Raw genomic sequence first — 16922 nt, 5'->3', positions numbered from 1 at the left:
ACACACAACAAATACCAGAGACTCAAAATAATATACTGTTGATGTCATCAAAGTGTAAAGAAACCGAACAGAAAATGATGGTGGAGTCTGGCAGCAGAGGGGCTTCTCCAGATGCAGTGCAGGCCTACTGTTGGTGGGTTTACAGCTGAAGCTGCAGTAAAACACATAAACTTAAAAACCTAATAAAACCTTCTGGATTCACATATGAACCTTGCATTCATCCACAAAAAAGGCAGCAGGTCTAATGTATAGTGGGCTCAAATTAAACACACACCAGTCACAATACTGTTTTATCAGGGCGGCAATAGCTGCAAAAGAACAAACACAGTCTCTTCCGTCCTTATTTGTTTGCTTAGTAACTCAGCTGTGCGTGCGTGCATGTGTGCGTGCGAGAGAGAGAGAGCGTGATCATAGTTTTATGAGCTGTGCTTCATTAGGACTGGGCAATAGTAAAGTAGCTATCCTCCCAGTGTGATGACGAAAGAAAGATCCCAACACAAAGGGAGTTGTCATAGTAATTTATATGGACAGAAATGTCACACACTGAGCGAATAAAAAGGCATTTTGGTTCCACTGCCAGCTGACTTTGTGACCAGTCCACTTTGTAATTTAGCCAAAAAGCTCTAGAGTGTCTGAAATCACTGTATTTAAGAGTATCTGGTTGAAGGGACCTTTACTTGAAAGATCAGAGGGGAAGTAGACCAAACCTTAATTCACCTCATCAACACTCTTTCTAGCAGTATCACACCCTACTCATGTTGCCACAGAGGAACAGACATGTTTTACTGTATAGCTGCGCTACACTGCTGTTAAGCATTTGCCACACACTTATAGTACACATGGAGTAGCTGAAGAGCTAATGCATGATAGATTTTTATACAATAATTAAGGGTTGACTTAAGATTTTATGTAGTCAGCAACATTTGGCTTTATAATACACAGTTATTACCAAAATGAGCACCCGAGCAGTGCATAATTATGCTGATGCAGGATCATACCTGGTCAGTGAGCTACTCACAAAGACACCAAAACTCTAACTTAAATGTACTGTTCAAAATGCCAGATAAACCAGTCAAACCTGTTTGAAAAATAACCTGAAGTGTGTCCATTGTAATTGAAAAAGTATCTAAATTGAGGCAACTGAAGGCCATAGTGTGATCTTTTATCTCATACCCTGCTATCAATGTAAATGATGAGAAACAAGAAGACAAACTTTACTCATACTTAAGTACAAATCAGACGTTGACTGTAAAAACGTAGAACATCTACATCTCTGTATCACAATGGCAGCTGAAAGGTCACGAGCCGTCTACATCTGACATCAAAACTGCAATGAATGAGTAGTACTGTATGGACATCGCTCTCAACAGCTCACAACTCAAATTTGAAGTCAGGGATGAAACAAGGTTATTTGTTGATGTTATCAGGTGACATTTCAACCCTATGCAATAAAGAAGTTGGATTAATGGAAGAAAACACGACTACTGTACCATATGGTCCTTTGGTTTTCCAGCCAACATTTTCACTTATTATAGTCTGAACAGCCCAGGTGGTACTAATAACATTAACGATGGCTCCCTTGTATTTAAGTGTGCTAGTAAAAAGACACGGCAGAGTGACTGTGAGCCAGTAAACATGATGCCATGGACCCTGAACCTGAACCGGTTAAATGGATTTCAGTGATCATTTATTTTAAATATTTGCACTTGTGCCTTCACTCCTGTGACATTTCAAACTATGACAAGTGTCACTATGTTCAGGTGGCAGCAGCACATCGATTCAGGTGAAGCTGAAAGGACCAAAGACATTACCCAGACAAAAAAAAAGCACATTGTGGACAGCACCTACAGCAGGTTGCTGTTCCACCAGCAAAAGAAGAGCATGCCAGTTTTTCTCCTCTAGCCACCCACTAGACTGTTGCTGTTTTGCTTCAGAGCTATTCATAATTATTGTCTGAGTGGCAAAGAGACTGTAGGCAAATGGAGAGCAAGCTGATGTGGCTGCTGGAACACTCTCTCTGTTGTCAATACTGACCATAGGCTACAATTGCTTGTGTTGCTGTGGACGCTCTTAACCACATTGAATAGGCTGTCATGGAGCTGTAACTAACTAATTCCGCAGTTGCTTGAATAAACAATGAAATCACTGCTATCAGGTAAAAACACCTATTAATGGCAAAACCCTAACAATGACCCAGAACCACAATTATCGAGCCATATAAAATATTGTTTCTGAACTGACACGATGAACTGCACACTATAGTAAGATTATACCAGACATAATGCAACATCAAATGGAAAGCTCAATTTGCGCATGTTTTTTTTTTAGTATCCAAGTCAATTCGGGTGGTGTTGTTTTTTCTGGAATAAATTTAGCCTATATCTAATTATCCAGAAGCTCGTTTTAAGAAACACAACCCGTCAGAGGAAGAATACAAATGTTTTTAAGCCTGTAACGTTATTTGTCCTAGAAAGACTTACCCTAAAGGCGGTTTTGAGGACTCCGTCATTGCAGTGATTACGGTGGTATCCAACTTCAGTCGATAGCTGTACTGGGCTCCCAAAATCCGCTGTTGCTCTTAAACTCGGTGGAAATCCATTATGCTATCACCTGCGAGTTAGCATATCAACATTTAATTAATTTGCTTCCGTTAGGGTTTCTAACATATCTCATACAAATAAAACGGCCTGTGTGTTTGACAAGAAAATATGAACTTTATTATTTTCTATTACAGGTTCAACAAGTGACAGTGCGCAGCGATGACAGTCCAGTGTGACCTGAAGCACAAAGACCGCAAAGTGTACGTGAAGGCAAACTACGACACACGCACAAAATCGACACGTTCAAAAACTCCAACTTACTTTAGTCACAACGGCCTCACTGAGCCATTCTCATGGACTGAGTTACTTGTCAAATCCACTTGATATAATCTTCGCATCCCCCCCGGCTGATTTTCCCTTGGGCATGGTCACGTCAGCTGAATTAATAAATACAACATCCGGTATAACCTTTCAAAATAACAGCTCATAACTCATCTTAACTTAACTTAACTTATCTAAGTCTATTATTTCGGACATATTATGGGATATAAAACTACACTGATGGGGTTACAGGTGCAGACGAGGAGTTTTACGTTCAGTCTTCTTGTTGGTCCACTTCGTTTTCATACTTTAATGTCGTTAGGCTGCCTCTATAATGCCTCCTAAGAAATTCCGACTTGTTTTTTGGAAGGCACTGCTATGTGGTGTCCTGTCTTTTGCAGCTACGTCTGTCTAACTTGACGCAGCTCTCTCCAGCCAGTCTACGTCAGCAGGTCTCATGTCAATCATCCTCATCGGGAATTCAATGGGCGGCGGGCGCCAGCTGGAGAGCGATGGCACGAATATACAAGCACACCACAAACAAACACTCAATAGAATTAGGCCTCACAGCTGAACATAAAGTGATATGGCCTACATTAAATTTAAGAGACATTGTGTTATTATTATTGTTGGTGGTGGTGGTGGTTTTGCTGCTGCTGTTACACATAATTTAACATAGGCCTATAACATACACGTCTAAGTCGTTATTTGAACAAATCTTCTATGCATAGGCTAATTTCTCATTAAAATTCTATGTTGAGAATTCAAATATTTTCTCCCGGCATGCTTTGTGCTGTCTTGCTCAGGCACTATGCTCAGGCAACGCCTCCATTCACAGTTAAAGTACGATTCACCACCACAAGAGGTCTCTCATAGACCACGCTACGATTTTAGTGCTCTCGACGGGGTTAGATATCAGATAGTGAGCAGAGTTGGGCAGCATTACTATAGGCTACTATAATAACACATAGTGTAATAATAACAATTATATAATAATATTCTTATTAATAATAATAACAAAAGGAAGAAGACGAAGAAGAATGCCTCTATAACAGCTATCAATTAGCAAAATCAGTGCAGCCTGAAACATGACACCGTCACGCAGCATCAATACTAAAACTTAAACTAAACTTAAACTAATAGGCTTATTCTATAGTCTATGCATAAAATAGGGATCTCTCTCTACATAGGCCTAGAAGATTATGATCCTGATCATTCAAATGAAAAAGCACAGCATTGTTGGTATTTTGAATGACGTGATCAAATAGACTGAGTTTCTTTCAGCAAATATAGCCTATATAGGCAAGTTTGAGGCTTTAAGATAAAATCATTAGTCTTCTGTAGCCTACAGTCTTCTGCATTTCATTGTGTTATTTTGTCTTTTTATAGCATTTTAAGCGTCTGTGAGAGTCAGGCCCCTGATAAAGATCTCCTCACACTTACAGACGAACAGGAAACATCATCTGCACTTCTCGTTCTCTACAAGTCATTAATAGGAGACTGCTGAGTTTAAGCGTTAGTTCCTCGCTATACATTTGAGGACACCACATCCATAAATATCCGGACGAAGAAATAAGGAGACCTAACCTGCCAACTACACCCGATAGGAGAAGGCATCACTGAGATATCACCATGTCAGGTGAATACATTTTAATAATTATGATCTGTTGAAGAAATATTTGTGCGTGATATGTTGTGATCCTTGAGACTTATAGGCCCGTCCGTTTTCAATTTAAATCTAAATGCTGGAATGCAATATTGGCTACTTCCTTTCTTTGGGTTTCTATTTGGATCTTTACAGGTGCTAAGGTAGACTAAATAAAACAGTTCAAACGAATTCAATTCGGAAGTAATTACCACATCAAACACTTAGAAATCTGTGTGAAACCCATCTAGAACGCATAAAATACTGATATCAGCCAAACAGACTAAATAAAATAGAAGCTCTCAGTGCATGTGCTGAAATTGGCAGGGATATAATAGACAGTATCACAGCAAGTTGTCTGAATAGGCATGTAAGAGTGTAACCACATATAAACCACTTTGACACCAATGTTTGCAATGGTGTTAAAAGTCCATTTTCTTAAAGTGTTCGCATTATTTTGTCTAGCCGTTAATGTGTAGGCATGACAAAAGTTTCCCAGCCAGGGAATAAATTAGCCTAACATTACCTGTGAAGACCAGCAGGTGGCGTAATAACCTCCATTATCAATTGATTTTAAGGGGTGTTTCACGGCCAAAACTCAAATGATGATGGTAACAACCCCTGGCAGATAGTTTGGGTTTTGTTTGCAGATGGATTAAGTAACCTACATTTTATTTTATGTTTTGTTTTGCAGCAAAGCTGCTGGAGGCCTATTGTGTTTGTTCTCATTATTTGTCTTTTTACCACTTTTCTCTAAAACCTATTTTTGCGAACTCGTTTTTGCCAATCAACTTGAAACTTTGGCAGGATCCTCTACGGACGTCGCTGATCAAAAGTTATCAAAATAATTTTGATACGTCAATCTGTTTTTTCCCCCCATAAATTTTAAATCAAAATTGTCTTAGGCTATTGTAACCAAACTTGAGGCGTCTGTTCAGATGCACAGTCCAAATCTGCTGAGCAGAACTAAGGGGCACTACACTTGCAAAAAATTTATACCTGGTAATTCATTATTACTGGGTATGAACATAATTAACTTCTGTCTTCTATATCTCCACAAGTTTTTGTTCAAACGCTACCAAAATCAACACAGACGATGTCTGTGTATAGATGGCCAATATCAAGTGTATCAAAGGGTTTTCAAATCGGTCAAACGGTGAGTCTGCAGTGATAATCATTATCTTGCTGTAACTTTTACAGTAACTTTTGTAGCCTATGCACAACATTTTCTTTTTTGCTTAGTGTTGGATCAAAACCAGCAGAATGATGCATTTTCACTGACAAAACTATCCAGGTGTGGCGCATGTCATACTACTTGTAAGAGCGTCGGAAACACCCTCTCACCAGTAGATCAGTCAGTAAGTCACCTACTCTGGAGATCTAAAGATCCAGGACTCAAATCCTCAGGTGACCAAGTCACCAGTTTAATCTCTTAAATCATCTGCCTCTGTTCTTCGCCTCTGAAAATGTCAAATGTTTCATTTTTCACGACTAGCTAGGATCCCGGTCATTGCCATTTGCGGCTAAATTTAATTTTTTGTTTTAATTTATTGTTGTGTTTCTGCCTTTACACTAATACAGTGTGGTTAAATTGCATATAGTCAAACATTAGCCAAACTGGCACATTTACAGAAATGTTTTTTTAATGTGAACCGTCTTTTTAACCTTAAACGGTATAAATGAAATTAAATAAACATTACATTTCTTTGTGGCGCTAACAGCACAGAAAAATGAATGACATTTAAAAACACTGTCTTTCCATGAACAGGGGCCATAGTAGTAGAAAAAGTAGCTCCTATGAAAACGCTTGAGATGATATAACGTTAAATTCTATTCACCTCCACTAGCAGCATTTGTTTACAGGTAACCTGACCGTTTTAATGTATTTTATTGTTTATGAATTACAATGAAAATAAGGTAAGATGTTGTGAATGTTGAAATTTAAAAATCTTTTTCTGTCTGCAGATTATGATGCAAATACCACCGCCATCTCCTATAATTATTCATCTTATTATGATGACATGGATATTGGAGACTTCAGTCCTTGCAACTACGACCATGTGGGAAATTTTGGCAGGGTGTTTCTGCCCACTCTCTATAGTTTGGTTTTCATCCTCGGCTTCATAGGTACGTGTGTGTATGTGCGTGAGTGAGTTAGAGACCATAGCCTACACGCACAGTAATCTCTAAGATGTAACGTTCGCCCCCTTCTCTCCAGGTAACGGCCTAGTGGTGTGTGTCCTAGTGAAGCACAGAAACCAAACCAACTTGACAGACATCTGCCTTTTCAACCTGGCACTCTCCGACCTCTTCTTCGTCCTCACGCTGCCTTTCTACTCTCACTACTCCGTGGTCAGCGAATGGACTTTCGGAGGCTTCATGTGCAGCTTCATCGCCGGTTTGCACAACATCGGGTTCTTCAGCAGCATCTTCTTCATGGTTGTCATGACGCTGGACCGCTATGTCGTCATCATGCACGCGCACACCGTGGCACGATATCGCACCTTGAGGAAAGGCATCGCTCTGACCGTGTTCGTCTGGATGCTCAGTTTGAGTGTTTCCCTCCCGGCTTTCATCTTCACAAAGATAACAAACGAGTCCGGCGTGGTGCGTTGTGCCTACCTCCCGGAAAACGATGGCTGGGAGACTTACAACCTCTTCGCAGCAAACATGCTGGGTCTCGTGATTCCCTTGTTGGTGATGGTAGTTTGCTACTCCAGGATCATCCCCACCCTGGTGAACATGAGGACTGCAAAGAAGCACCGCGTTGTCAAGCTGATCTTGACCATAGTGGTTGTCTTTTTCTTGTTCTGGGCCCCATATAACATTTGCCTTTTCTTGAGGTTTCTGAAATCTAAAGGTAAATTGTTGCTTGATTGCAAAAAGGAAGGGCAGTTAATGGTGTCAGTAACAGTGACTGAGACCTTTGCCTACACTCACTGCTGCCTGAACCCCATCATATACGCCTTTGTGGGGCAAAAGTTTATGAAACGAGCTGTGCACCTGCTGAGCAAATGGGTGCCCGGGAGTCACTTCAAAGATTTGTCAGACAGCTCATTCAGGAAGAGCTCAGTCATGTCCAGGTCCTCGGAGTTCACCTCCACTTTCATCAAGTAGGAGGTGGAAGTCAGAGTAATGTGTTTTTATGGACATCACCTGCAGAGCCTGGCATGTTTTTATCCTGGTAGCCTTGTTGTTACTGCCAGCCATTGTTCAAGTGTTATTCATCAGCAATGTCCTGTACCTGTACATGTCATTATCTTTAGACCTTTTTGATTTCATTTGTTCCTTGAATTTCTGCTGGAATACAGTATTTTGTTCTGACCACAATTCAAGTGTGACCTGATAAGCATCATCATCTTCTGTATGATGTCAGGTATTTTGTAAATAATTTAATGCCCCTCCTTTTCTGCTGACATTGGAGAAAATAGTCGCACATCTTGACTGAAAGCATGAATTGTTTGAAACAGCTCGTAACCACAGAGTTTGTTTGTCTGTGCCTAATGTGTTTAAAACATGTCCGCCATTTATTTCCTTTTTCACACATTGGTTGATGAGCCTGCAAGGTGGTGAAAATAACATTCATACTACTGTATATGGTATAGCTACCTTTTTTTTAAAGAGACAAAATGCTATTTTATAAAATTGAATTGTTTTTATCGCTTCGATTGTGGAAAAGGTTTGTCCATTCAAAAGTCTGGCGATGAATCAAAACTACAAAAGCTGTAACCAACACAGGGTTATGTGGCACATTTTAAACATTTAGATGTCGTGATTCATCATGGCACCTGGAACACATTTTGGCTCATGATACATACCCGTCAGTGTTCAGATATTTTCTCAACATTGTTTTGTCCTCACATTTGAATATATTACATTCATTTATCTTTTATCCAAAGCGATTTACAATTGCTATGGGTCAGAGCTCGCACTCCTCAGGAGCAATGGAGGGTTTGTGGGTCTTCCCCAGGGACACACTGGTAGTGGGAATCCCAATCTCCCACAATAAAGGCATGTATCTTATCCAAAGCATCATTACCATCATCATATGTACATTTTATTGCATATTTCTGTTTTCATTGTGAAAACATTCTTCTTTCTCAGATTATTTTTACACACACACACACACACACACACACACACACACACACACACTTGATGCTGATTACTCTTTTTTTTGTTATGATTTGTTGTGGTTTACCAATGAGATTATTAAAGTGTCACAGAGTACCAAACAATGGTAAATGGTCTGTACTTGTATAGTGCCTTTCTAGCCTTTCCCACACTCAAAGCACTTTTCAGAACATCACATTGGGACTTTATTTGGGGTTCAGTGTCTTGCCCAAAGATACTTCGACACAGACCTCATAGTTTGCGATATTCATTGACACATGAACGTCAAATCCATATCTAAACTAGTGATGGTTGTTGAAAATTATGCTTGTACCTCTGACATTACAGCATATTCAAGGGGACAAAAATTTTAATAATTGCTGTGGATTTCATTCAGATTTGGAGAACTACTTTTAGGTCTGAAATAACAACCGGTGGACTTCAAAAGGTTTGATTCAGAGGCCTTTCAGACATGACTCACTAAATGATGATTATATTTGAAAAGTTCAACTTAAAGGGTGGGAAAGTCCAGTACTATCTCTGGATTTCCTCACATCTACACATGAATGTTTATCAGATTGCCTCTTCCCAGAGGAAAAATCCTTTGTTCAGAAATTGTCTTCACTTTAACTCTTGAGAAAGAGCTCTCAATTGTATATATTTGAGATCACTTCAATCTGAATTGTTGCTCTTAAAACCCTCTTAGGAGCAAAGATGAGATAAGGAGAGATTAAGGTTTTGAGACTTAGGTTTGACAAATGGATATTGAACTGAGATTACAATATGATAAATGAAAGTTCAGATGAGCTCATCATTGTAACTTTGAGTTCATTAATGACTTGCTTATTGCTAATAAAAAAGCATTTAGGAGCAAGCAGGGGAGATTTTAGTGAGCTCAATTGTATTGCATTAGTCTAGAGATCCTTGCTGGAGGCTTGTCCTGAACTGGATTTGAACGCCTGCTGTTCAGAGGGCGATGACACTGCCACGTCGACCATTCAGCTAAAATGAACAGTGATGGAAAATCCTCTCCTATCACAATTAGTGTGGTTGAAAAGGTTGGTGGACCCAAATGTAGGTAGGTACAGTTTGAAGATTTATTTTAAGGCAAACAAAAAGCGAGCACACTTACAAGTTGAGTGGCTGAGTCCAAAGAAATCTAAAACAATCACAGTCCAAACAAACAAGGTGATCTAACAGAAAATCCAGAAAGGGTATGATCCAAAATCCACATAACGAACAGGGAACAGGGAACAGGGAACAGGGAACGGGGAACGGGGAACAGGGAACAGGCAGGGCATGACAAGCTATGATGACCAGACATAGGCTTAACAGAACAAGCAAACATTTATAGAGGGACTAACCGGCAGGGCGGGAACAACACAGGTGACAGGCAATCAGAACAATCAAGCACACAGATACACAGGCAGGCAGAGTGATCACAGGGGAAACAATCAGACAGGCATTACTGGGTGTAACAGACAGAAGCAAATCTAAATGCAGAATACAAACATCATAAAGCAAAACTAAACACAACAGGAAACAAGCAGATTGAAACATTAACAAGTTGTAAAACACAAGACAAGAATTTAACTGGAACTCAACACAGAACAGACAAGACAGACTAACACTTCACGACTTTCAGCGTTGGCCGATCGCTGTGCTGTTCAGACTACACAACTTCGCCTTCTTGTGACGGGAATCTTGGCTCGTTATGGCGTTCACACTATGTGACTGATCAGTGACAGGGGGTCCATCAAGTCTGGACACAGATGGGGTAACTGCGTCCGCATGGTCCTAAAACATTAAATAATTGATTAAATTGATTGTGTTGTCAACGGTTTTTATTAGAATTTGTTTATTAAAAGGCTATGGCTTACATATAATTATGGACCAGACCTCCATGACCTCGTAGCTGGTTATGGCCATGGGAACAATCCTTCCCTCCTCTTATAGCTGAATTAGGCAGTCAAATGTTTAATTTTTTTCCTTTATATGTCCTCCTCTGTCATTGGCAGAAATTATAGAGAAATGTGTTTTTACATACCTCAAAAAGACTTTCTATCAGAAAGGAAGGTATTTCAATGTATAACTGCAGGACTGCAATCTCGAAGTATATACAGTAAAATGCATAATTTTAAATCTGCATGTAGTTAGTTATCCTGCACTCAAATTGTCATTGTGAGGAATTATTTATTTAATGTTTTTCCAGCAAAGCAAAATTTAAGAATAAAGGTTTACATTTTAGTGTTGTTTTTTTATAAATATGTAACATGCTTTATAGCCGACTTCTTGTGAATTTAATCTCATATGTTGTGTTAACACCTTATTTTGAAAACCAGATGTTGTGACATGTGTATCCTCATGCTAAATTCACCAAGTCCGTCACAACTTGATAAATGATATTATATGGGGTACTCGTATCCAAGGCCGGATTAGTACCCCCCGGGACCCTCCGCTGCTCCCTAACACTGAATCCACAAACACGCACACACGATGCTAAGGTCCACCTTACTTAGGCTATTTGAACTTCCAGCCAAGCTGGCATGTCAAACCACACACATATTGGTGAAAAAATTGGATGACTAGTCCAGCTGAGCAGGCAGCAAGGATGCCTGTCCAGTTCAATAAACCAAGTTACTGCCATCTCACTCACAAATCACAATACAATGATGAATTCAATCATCCCAAGACCTATACTATGGCAAAATAGTGTTCACTGAAAATCACCCAAGCAGAATCACACTAGTAATTCTGAACCAGGTTCCAGTTTGGGTTCAGGAGGCAGACACCACATTTAAGAGTAGGCTTAAGACTGTCCTCTTTGATAAAGCTTATAGTTAGGGCTGGCACAGGTTAGTCCCGAACCATCCCTTAGTTATGTTGCTTTAGGCCTAGACTGCCGGGGGATTTCCTATGACGCACTGAGCTCCTCTCTCCTCTACTTTCTCTCCCTCTGTATGCAACCTCATCCCATTATTGCATGTTACTAACACAACTTCTCCCCTTTCCGGTAGTCTTGTGCTTTCTCGTCCCTCTCCTCTCTCCTCCTATCACTTCCTGCAGGTGTTTCTGACTCTGGAGCTGTGGAGTCTGGATCTGTGGCTGCGGGTCACCTGCTGCCCCCGTGTTCCTGCTCGACACCCTCTGCTGCAACGACTATTGTTACTAGTCCTATTATTATTATTGTTATTATAATAATTAACGACTGTTACCATTAACACTACTATAAATATCTGTACCATTTTTTCACTTAGTCTATAGCAACATCACCTTCGCTGTCTGTACCTCTGTGCGTGTATATTGTGTAGGCTGCCTCCCTCTCTCTCTCCTTCCATCCCTCTCTTTTTCTCTCTGTTCCTCTCCTGCCCTCTCTCTCTTTCTCTCTCTCTCTCTCTCCCTCTCTCTCCTTCACCCCAACCGGTCGAGGCAGATGGCCGCCCACCCTGAGCCATGGTTCTGCTCGAGGTTTCTGCCTCTTAAAAGGAAGTTTTTCCTTGCCTCTGTCGCCTAGTGCTTTCTCTTGGTGGGAACTGTTGGGCTTCTGTAAATAGCATCACAGAGTACAGTCTAGACCTGCTCTTTTATGAAAAGCGCTGTGAGATAACTGTTGTTGTGATTTGGCGCTATATAAATAAAATTGAATTGAATTGAATTGAATTGAAACATGACTGACTGAAGATACAACAATGCACAAAATCACACAACACTGCTGAGTGCAGTTTGCAAAAGAACAGTCGCTAAGTGAGCTAGGCCACTCTCTACCCAAGGGCCCCTGGGCATGTGCCCAGATTGCTCATGGTAGATTTGGCTCAGCTTGTATCGCATTACATACAATTAAGACTTGATAGCTTCTCTTCATATAAGACTCTCTTACTGCAACACTTGTCTTTATAAACAGATCAAATGACAGAATACATTATGGCTGAACAATTTGGGGGGGAAAATTAATTGCAATTTTTCTGCCAAATACTGGGATAACGATTAGATTTTTTAAATTGAAGTTTTGCCAAAGTTCAACATTCACTGTCTATTTTTGACTGAAGCCGCGTCAAGCAGCACAGAGCAGATGAACCAGGCAGGAAGTCAGACACAGAACGGCATAGAGAATCCAGTCAATTTTCAAAATAAAACACCTTTTGCAGATTCCCGATCCTACATCAATAAACACAGTTAAAACAGACAAAAAAAGGACAACTGAACAAATAAGCAAAATCTGAACAAGTCAGCAAAGCCAGACATGCAAAATGCTCTTATTCTGAAGTACTCCATGTGGCTATGTAACGTTAGCCTGCAGAGAGCGGAACGGGCCCACAGAGAGCTGTTCTATTTCGTATAGGCTTCGCCCTCTAAGGCTATCGCTATTGGGTTTACGCCTTCCGCGCGCCTACACGGCACTGAGAATTTCAGTCTACGCCCACCCACAGCGTGGGAAGGTTCTCCGGGCCCCGGTCTCCACCTACTTTCCCATCACTAAGGTGGAGGCGTTCTCGGATCTGGGGTTTCAGCCAGTCTCCCCCCAGGAACCTTCCCTCACCACCTTCTTCGGGGTTAAGCCAGGCCAGGTGGCGCCCGGACGGCGCCCCTGCCTGGCCTCCCAGGCAGCGCAGTGGTTGGGTCGCATCACCGACAGAACCCACCAATGCGCCTTCCAGAACTCCGCCTCCGCCAACAACGTCGCCCTCATCGCATCCTCCTTCACCAAGCCGGCTGCTAACTCCACCACCATGTCGGAGGAGTAGAAGGAAGAAATTAGCAAGGGGGCTAGTGCGCAGCTCACAGAGTGCCCCGGCCGCTCTGCTGGCGCAAGGCCGCACTTCCAAGGCTCCGTCTCTGGCCTGCTCATGTTGGCGGTTCACGTGGTGGTTCCCCTGGGCCTCCTCCACATGAGCAGGCTGCAGCGGTGGTTCATCCGCCTGCGTATCGACCCGGTGAGACAGAGACGGCGCCGATTCTCCGTACCCCGGTCGTTGGCTCCGGATCTGGCATACTGGCGAGACCCCCCTCTCTCTTTCAGTCGGGGTCCCCCTGGGTAGGGTCACGTCCCACATCTCGGTCTTCATGGACGCCTCCCTGATGGGCTGGGGCGGGACCTGCCTCTCTCGGGTGGTGGGCAGTCTGTGGCGGAGCCGCAGGCCTCTCCACATGTCGAGGGGAGGCCCTCGTTCGGCAGAGCAGAGGTGGATCTGTTTGCCAACAAAGAGAACGCTCAGTGTGCCGTTTGGTTTTCACTGAGCCCGCGGGAGGTTCCCCTGCTGGGAGTGGACACCTTCGCTCACCCCCTTTGGCCCCCCGGGCTGCTGTATGCCTTCCCCTGCCGGTGCGGCTGATCCCGCGCCTTCTGGGCTGCAATTTTCATCTCCCATTCTCTCATTCTCCCACCCTTTGGTGAAGTGCTTCCTTAGGGAGGTGTGAAGGCACCGGCCGGTGACGCGGCCTGCGGCCCCACAGTGGGATTTGCCACTGGTTTTACGCGTGCTAACCCAAGCCTCTTTTGAGCCCTTGGAGACTGTGGACCTGAGGTTCCTTTCGGCTAAGGTCGCCTTGCTCATGGCTCTGAAAACAGCCAAGAGGGTCAGCGACCTGTCTGCCCTCTCTGTGGCTCCGTCATGCCTCAGAATTCAGGCCGATGGCAGCTCGGCTATCCTGTGCCCTAACCCGGCGTTCATGCCTAAAAGCATTACGAGCTCCTTTCGGTCGCGGGTCATCACCCTCTCGGGCTTTATCCCTCCCCCCCATGGGTCGGCGGAGGATGCCACGTCCCACCTGCCCTGCCCGATGCGAGCACTGTCCTGCTATGTGGCGCGCACGGCCGTCTGGCACCGTTCGCAGCGTCTGTTTGTGCACTACAGGTAGCGGCCCAAGGGACTTCCCCTGTGGGGGGGGGGGGGGGGGTGGCCGCTGCTTGCGTGGCCCTGCCTTGGGCGCAGCTGACGTGGTTGCTGTCATGACCCTGCCTGCGTCTGTACAGCTGGGGGGGTCCCCGCTCAGTTTCCCTTCTTACGCATGGAGCGGCCCTCGGCCTCCCATGCCGCGCCATCGGTGCCTGTGCGCATGCCAACACCACTGCCGCGGTCAGCGGGTGACTGGGTGGTTCATTATGGCTCTGGGCAGGTGGGTTGTGCTTGGTGGTACCGTATGGGCCAGTGAGGCGTTGACTCATCCTGCTTCGCCTCTAACCCAATAGCGATAGCCTTAGAGGGCGAAGCCTGTACGAAATAGAACAGGGGTTACGTACTGTAACCCGGATTCTATGAGTATAGGCGCAGCCCTCTAAGTTGTGGGCCTCACTGGACCTTGGTTCTCAGTGCTGAAGAAAAGGCACTTGGGAGCCGAAGGCTGGGTCTCACCATTGTATATATACAAGGTGCAGACATAGGAGAGGCCCACGCTGTGTTCGTGGGTGTAGACTAAAATTCTCAGTGCCACGCAGGTGCGCGGAAGGGGTAAACCCAATAGTGATAGCCATAGAGGGCTGCGCCTATACTCATAGAATCCGGGTTACAGTACGTAACCCCTGTTATCTGTAGTGGAAGCACACCAAATGACAAATTAACAACACGTCAACAACGTAGGGCAGGCTAAACGCTCCGCTGCTGAAGCACAAGTGTGAGTTGACACTGGACAAAACCACAACACAGCCGCTGCCCGTGTCAGTTTGGCTGGTGCCCACATTTTGCTGTAACATTAACGTTAGTTGGGGTGAATGCTGTAAAGCAAGGTTTCAAAGTTTTGTGTCGGAATGTGACGGAATGTTGGGAGTTAAGGTGTGTTCACACTGAAAGCGAATTTAATATTCACCTCGTTTACTCGCACGAGTTTGACTGCTGAAGATTTTGAGTGTCCACACACAATGTGTTTTAAGCGAATACACACAGCCCGTGGATACTACAGGTATATGAACCCAAAATAAACCCTTTGCTGTGATTTAATTGCAATAAACGGATCAAACTGATGCCAAAATAACTACACTATGATGCCGTTTTGTAACACATATGAATTCATGCTTTGTCAGGTCTGTTAGCAAGTCAGCAGGACAACTACTTTTAAAATGCTGGAATAAAATTACAGACACACATTTTCTGAACTCACCAGGTAGTTCAACTTCCTTGCTTTCTTTTCTCCAAGTAATGTCCAGCTTTGTCCGGTTTTTATTTAAATATGAAGTAGTAGTCCAGCAGAACTCTGGTGCCATCCGACACTAACAACAACAGCGGAACCGGATGTGCACGGAATCTCGCTGCCGAGAAGCACGAGTGAAGATAAATCAAGTTGTAATTCCAAAAACTAAAGTAAAAAGCTAATTTAATAAAAGCAGTTAACTTTGAGCTCCTCCTGCGGGTAAACGGCGTAGTTGTCAGAGCATGATCCAGACCGACTACGGGTGTTTATTTGTCCGAAACTGGATTCGCTTTCAGTGTGAACATCTTTAGAGTGAGAAGACCAATTGACACAGTGGCAATTCACTTCAAAATCTTCTTAAAAACTTGTCTTCAACTCGCTGTATCTCCCACAGCTTTCACTCTATATACATAATTTTTCACAAGTTGTAGGAAAACTTGTTCTGCTGCTGATGTGTAACTTTGAAAGCAATCGAACTTACAGAGCTGGAACAGTCCGCTCTAAAGTCAGAGCAGTCCGACTCAACTGCCGCATAGACTCCCATAGTAAATCAGACCTGAAGTTTCAGGAAAGAGATGGACATTTCTATACTGCTGCTGTGAACACATTTTTGACAGTAGACACACAAATCTTGGACATCATCTTCATGAGGATCTTATCTCTCTAATAGTGTGTTTATTTTGAGTTACGGTCTGTTCGGTAGGACCAGGAGAAGCAGAGCTGTGCTTCAGGTTAGAACTCAATGAGAGCAGCTGTCTAGCCTGTTAGTCAGACAGCTTTTAGCATCACCAAGGCGACCTTAGAATGTAGCCTCAGCACACAGCTGATTGAGATGATGTAACGATGTAATGCAGACAACTCAGAGAACCTGGCCCTTCACTACAACCGCCAGTACCTGGACTCTCCAGGAACCAGGTACCTTGTGGACTCTGCCTTCAGCAACATTATTCCAGCTCTGTTCCAGGACAAGTTGAAAACGATTAATCGTCTAGCCCTAACTAATATAAGCTGTCACGCGTCGCTGCCAACTGTCACGTGTCGGCTCTGAGACTCACGCAATTGGCACTTTTCACGAATCAAGTCCACCCACCTGACTTGACACCGGAGTAAGCCTTTGTGTTGCTGCGCAATACCAAGCTCTGGCGTTTCATACGGACGTGTGCCTTTTGCTTGAAATTGTG

At 43.3% G+C, this 16922-nt stretch overlaps 2 protein-coding genes across 8 annotated transcripts in view; one reads left to right on the top strand and one right to left on the bottom strand.

The window, feature by feature from the left end:
• cobl (cordon-bleu WH2 repeat protein) overlaps positions 1-2994 on the bottom strand; it is a 61834-nt gene extending 58840 nt beyond the window's left edge. For 4 of the 7 annotated variants that reach the window (XM_038711932.1, XM_038711929.1, XM_038711928.1 and 1 more), the window contains exons 1-2: positions 2862-2993; positions 2481-2610 (exon numbers count right to left, since the gene is read on the bottom strand). In XM_038711932.1, the coding sequence (XP_038567860.1) occupies positions 2481-2509 (29 nt within the window). In that variant the 5' untranslated portion in view covers positions 2510-2610; positions 2862-2993. Of the gene's footprint in view, positions 1-2480; positions 2611-2861 lie in introns of all 7 variants that reach the window. The other 3 variants (XM_038711924.1, XM_038711930.1, XM_038711931.1) reach the window with 1 other exon arrangement.
• Positions 2995-4290: 1296 nt separating this feature from the next.
• LOC119897901 (C-C chemokine receptor type 5-like) lies at positions 4291-8751 on the top strand. The gene is made up of 3 exons (XM_038711923.1): positions 4291-4500; positions 6472-6633; positions 6725-8751. The coding sequence occupies exons 1-3, from the start codon at positions 4494-4496 to the stop codon at positions 7621-7623; spliced, it is 1068 nt and encodes a 355-aa protein (XP_038567851.1). The 5' UTR covers positions 4291-4493; the 3' UTR covers positions 7624-8751.
• Positions 8752-16922: the final 8171 nt, after the last annotated feature.

Source organism: Micropterus salmoides, unplaced genomic scaffold (assembly GCF_014851395.1).
Source record: "Micropterus salmoides isolate LMB-PRFRI ecotype aquatic unplaced genomic scaffold, ASM1485139v1 Ms_hic_scaffold_11, whole genome shotgun sequence".
Taxonomy (NCBI): domain Eukaryota; kingdom Metazoa; phylum Chordata; class Actinopteri; order Centrarchiformes; family Centrarchidae; genus Micropterus; species Micropterus salmoides.
The sequence above is the reverse complement of the archived record's forward strand: the minus strand, read 5'-3'. Positions and strand labels throughout refer to the sequence as shown.

Excerpts from the sequence above, each read along its gene's own strand:
- LOC119897901 (XM_038711923.1), top strand. Across the intron at positions 6,634-6,724 it reads TTTCATCCTCGGCTTCATAG|GTAACGGCCTAGTGGTGTGT; the intron begins GTACGTGTGTGT and ends CCTTCTCTCCAG.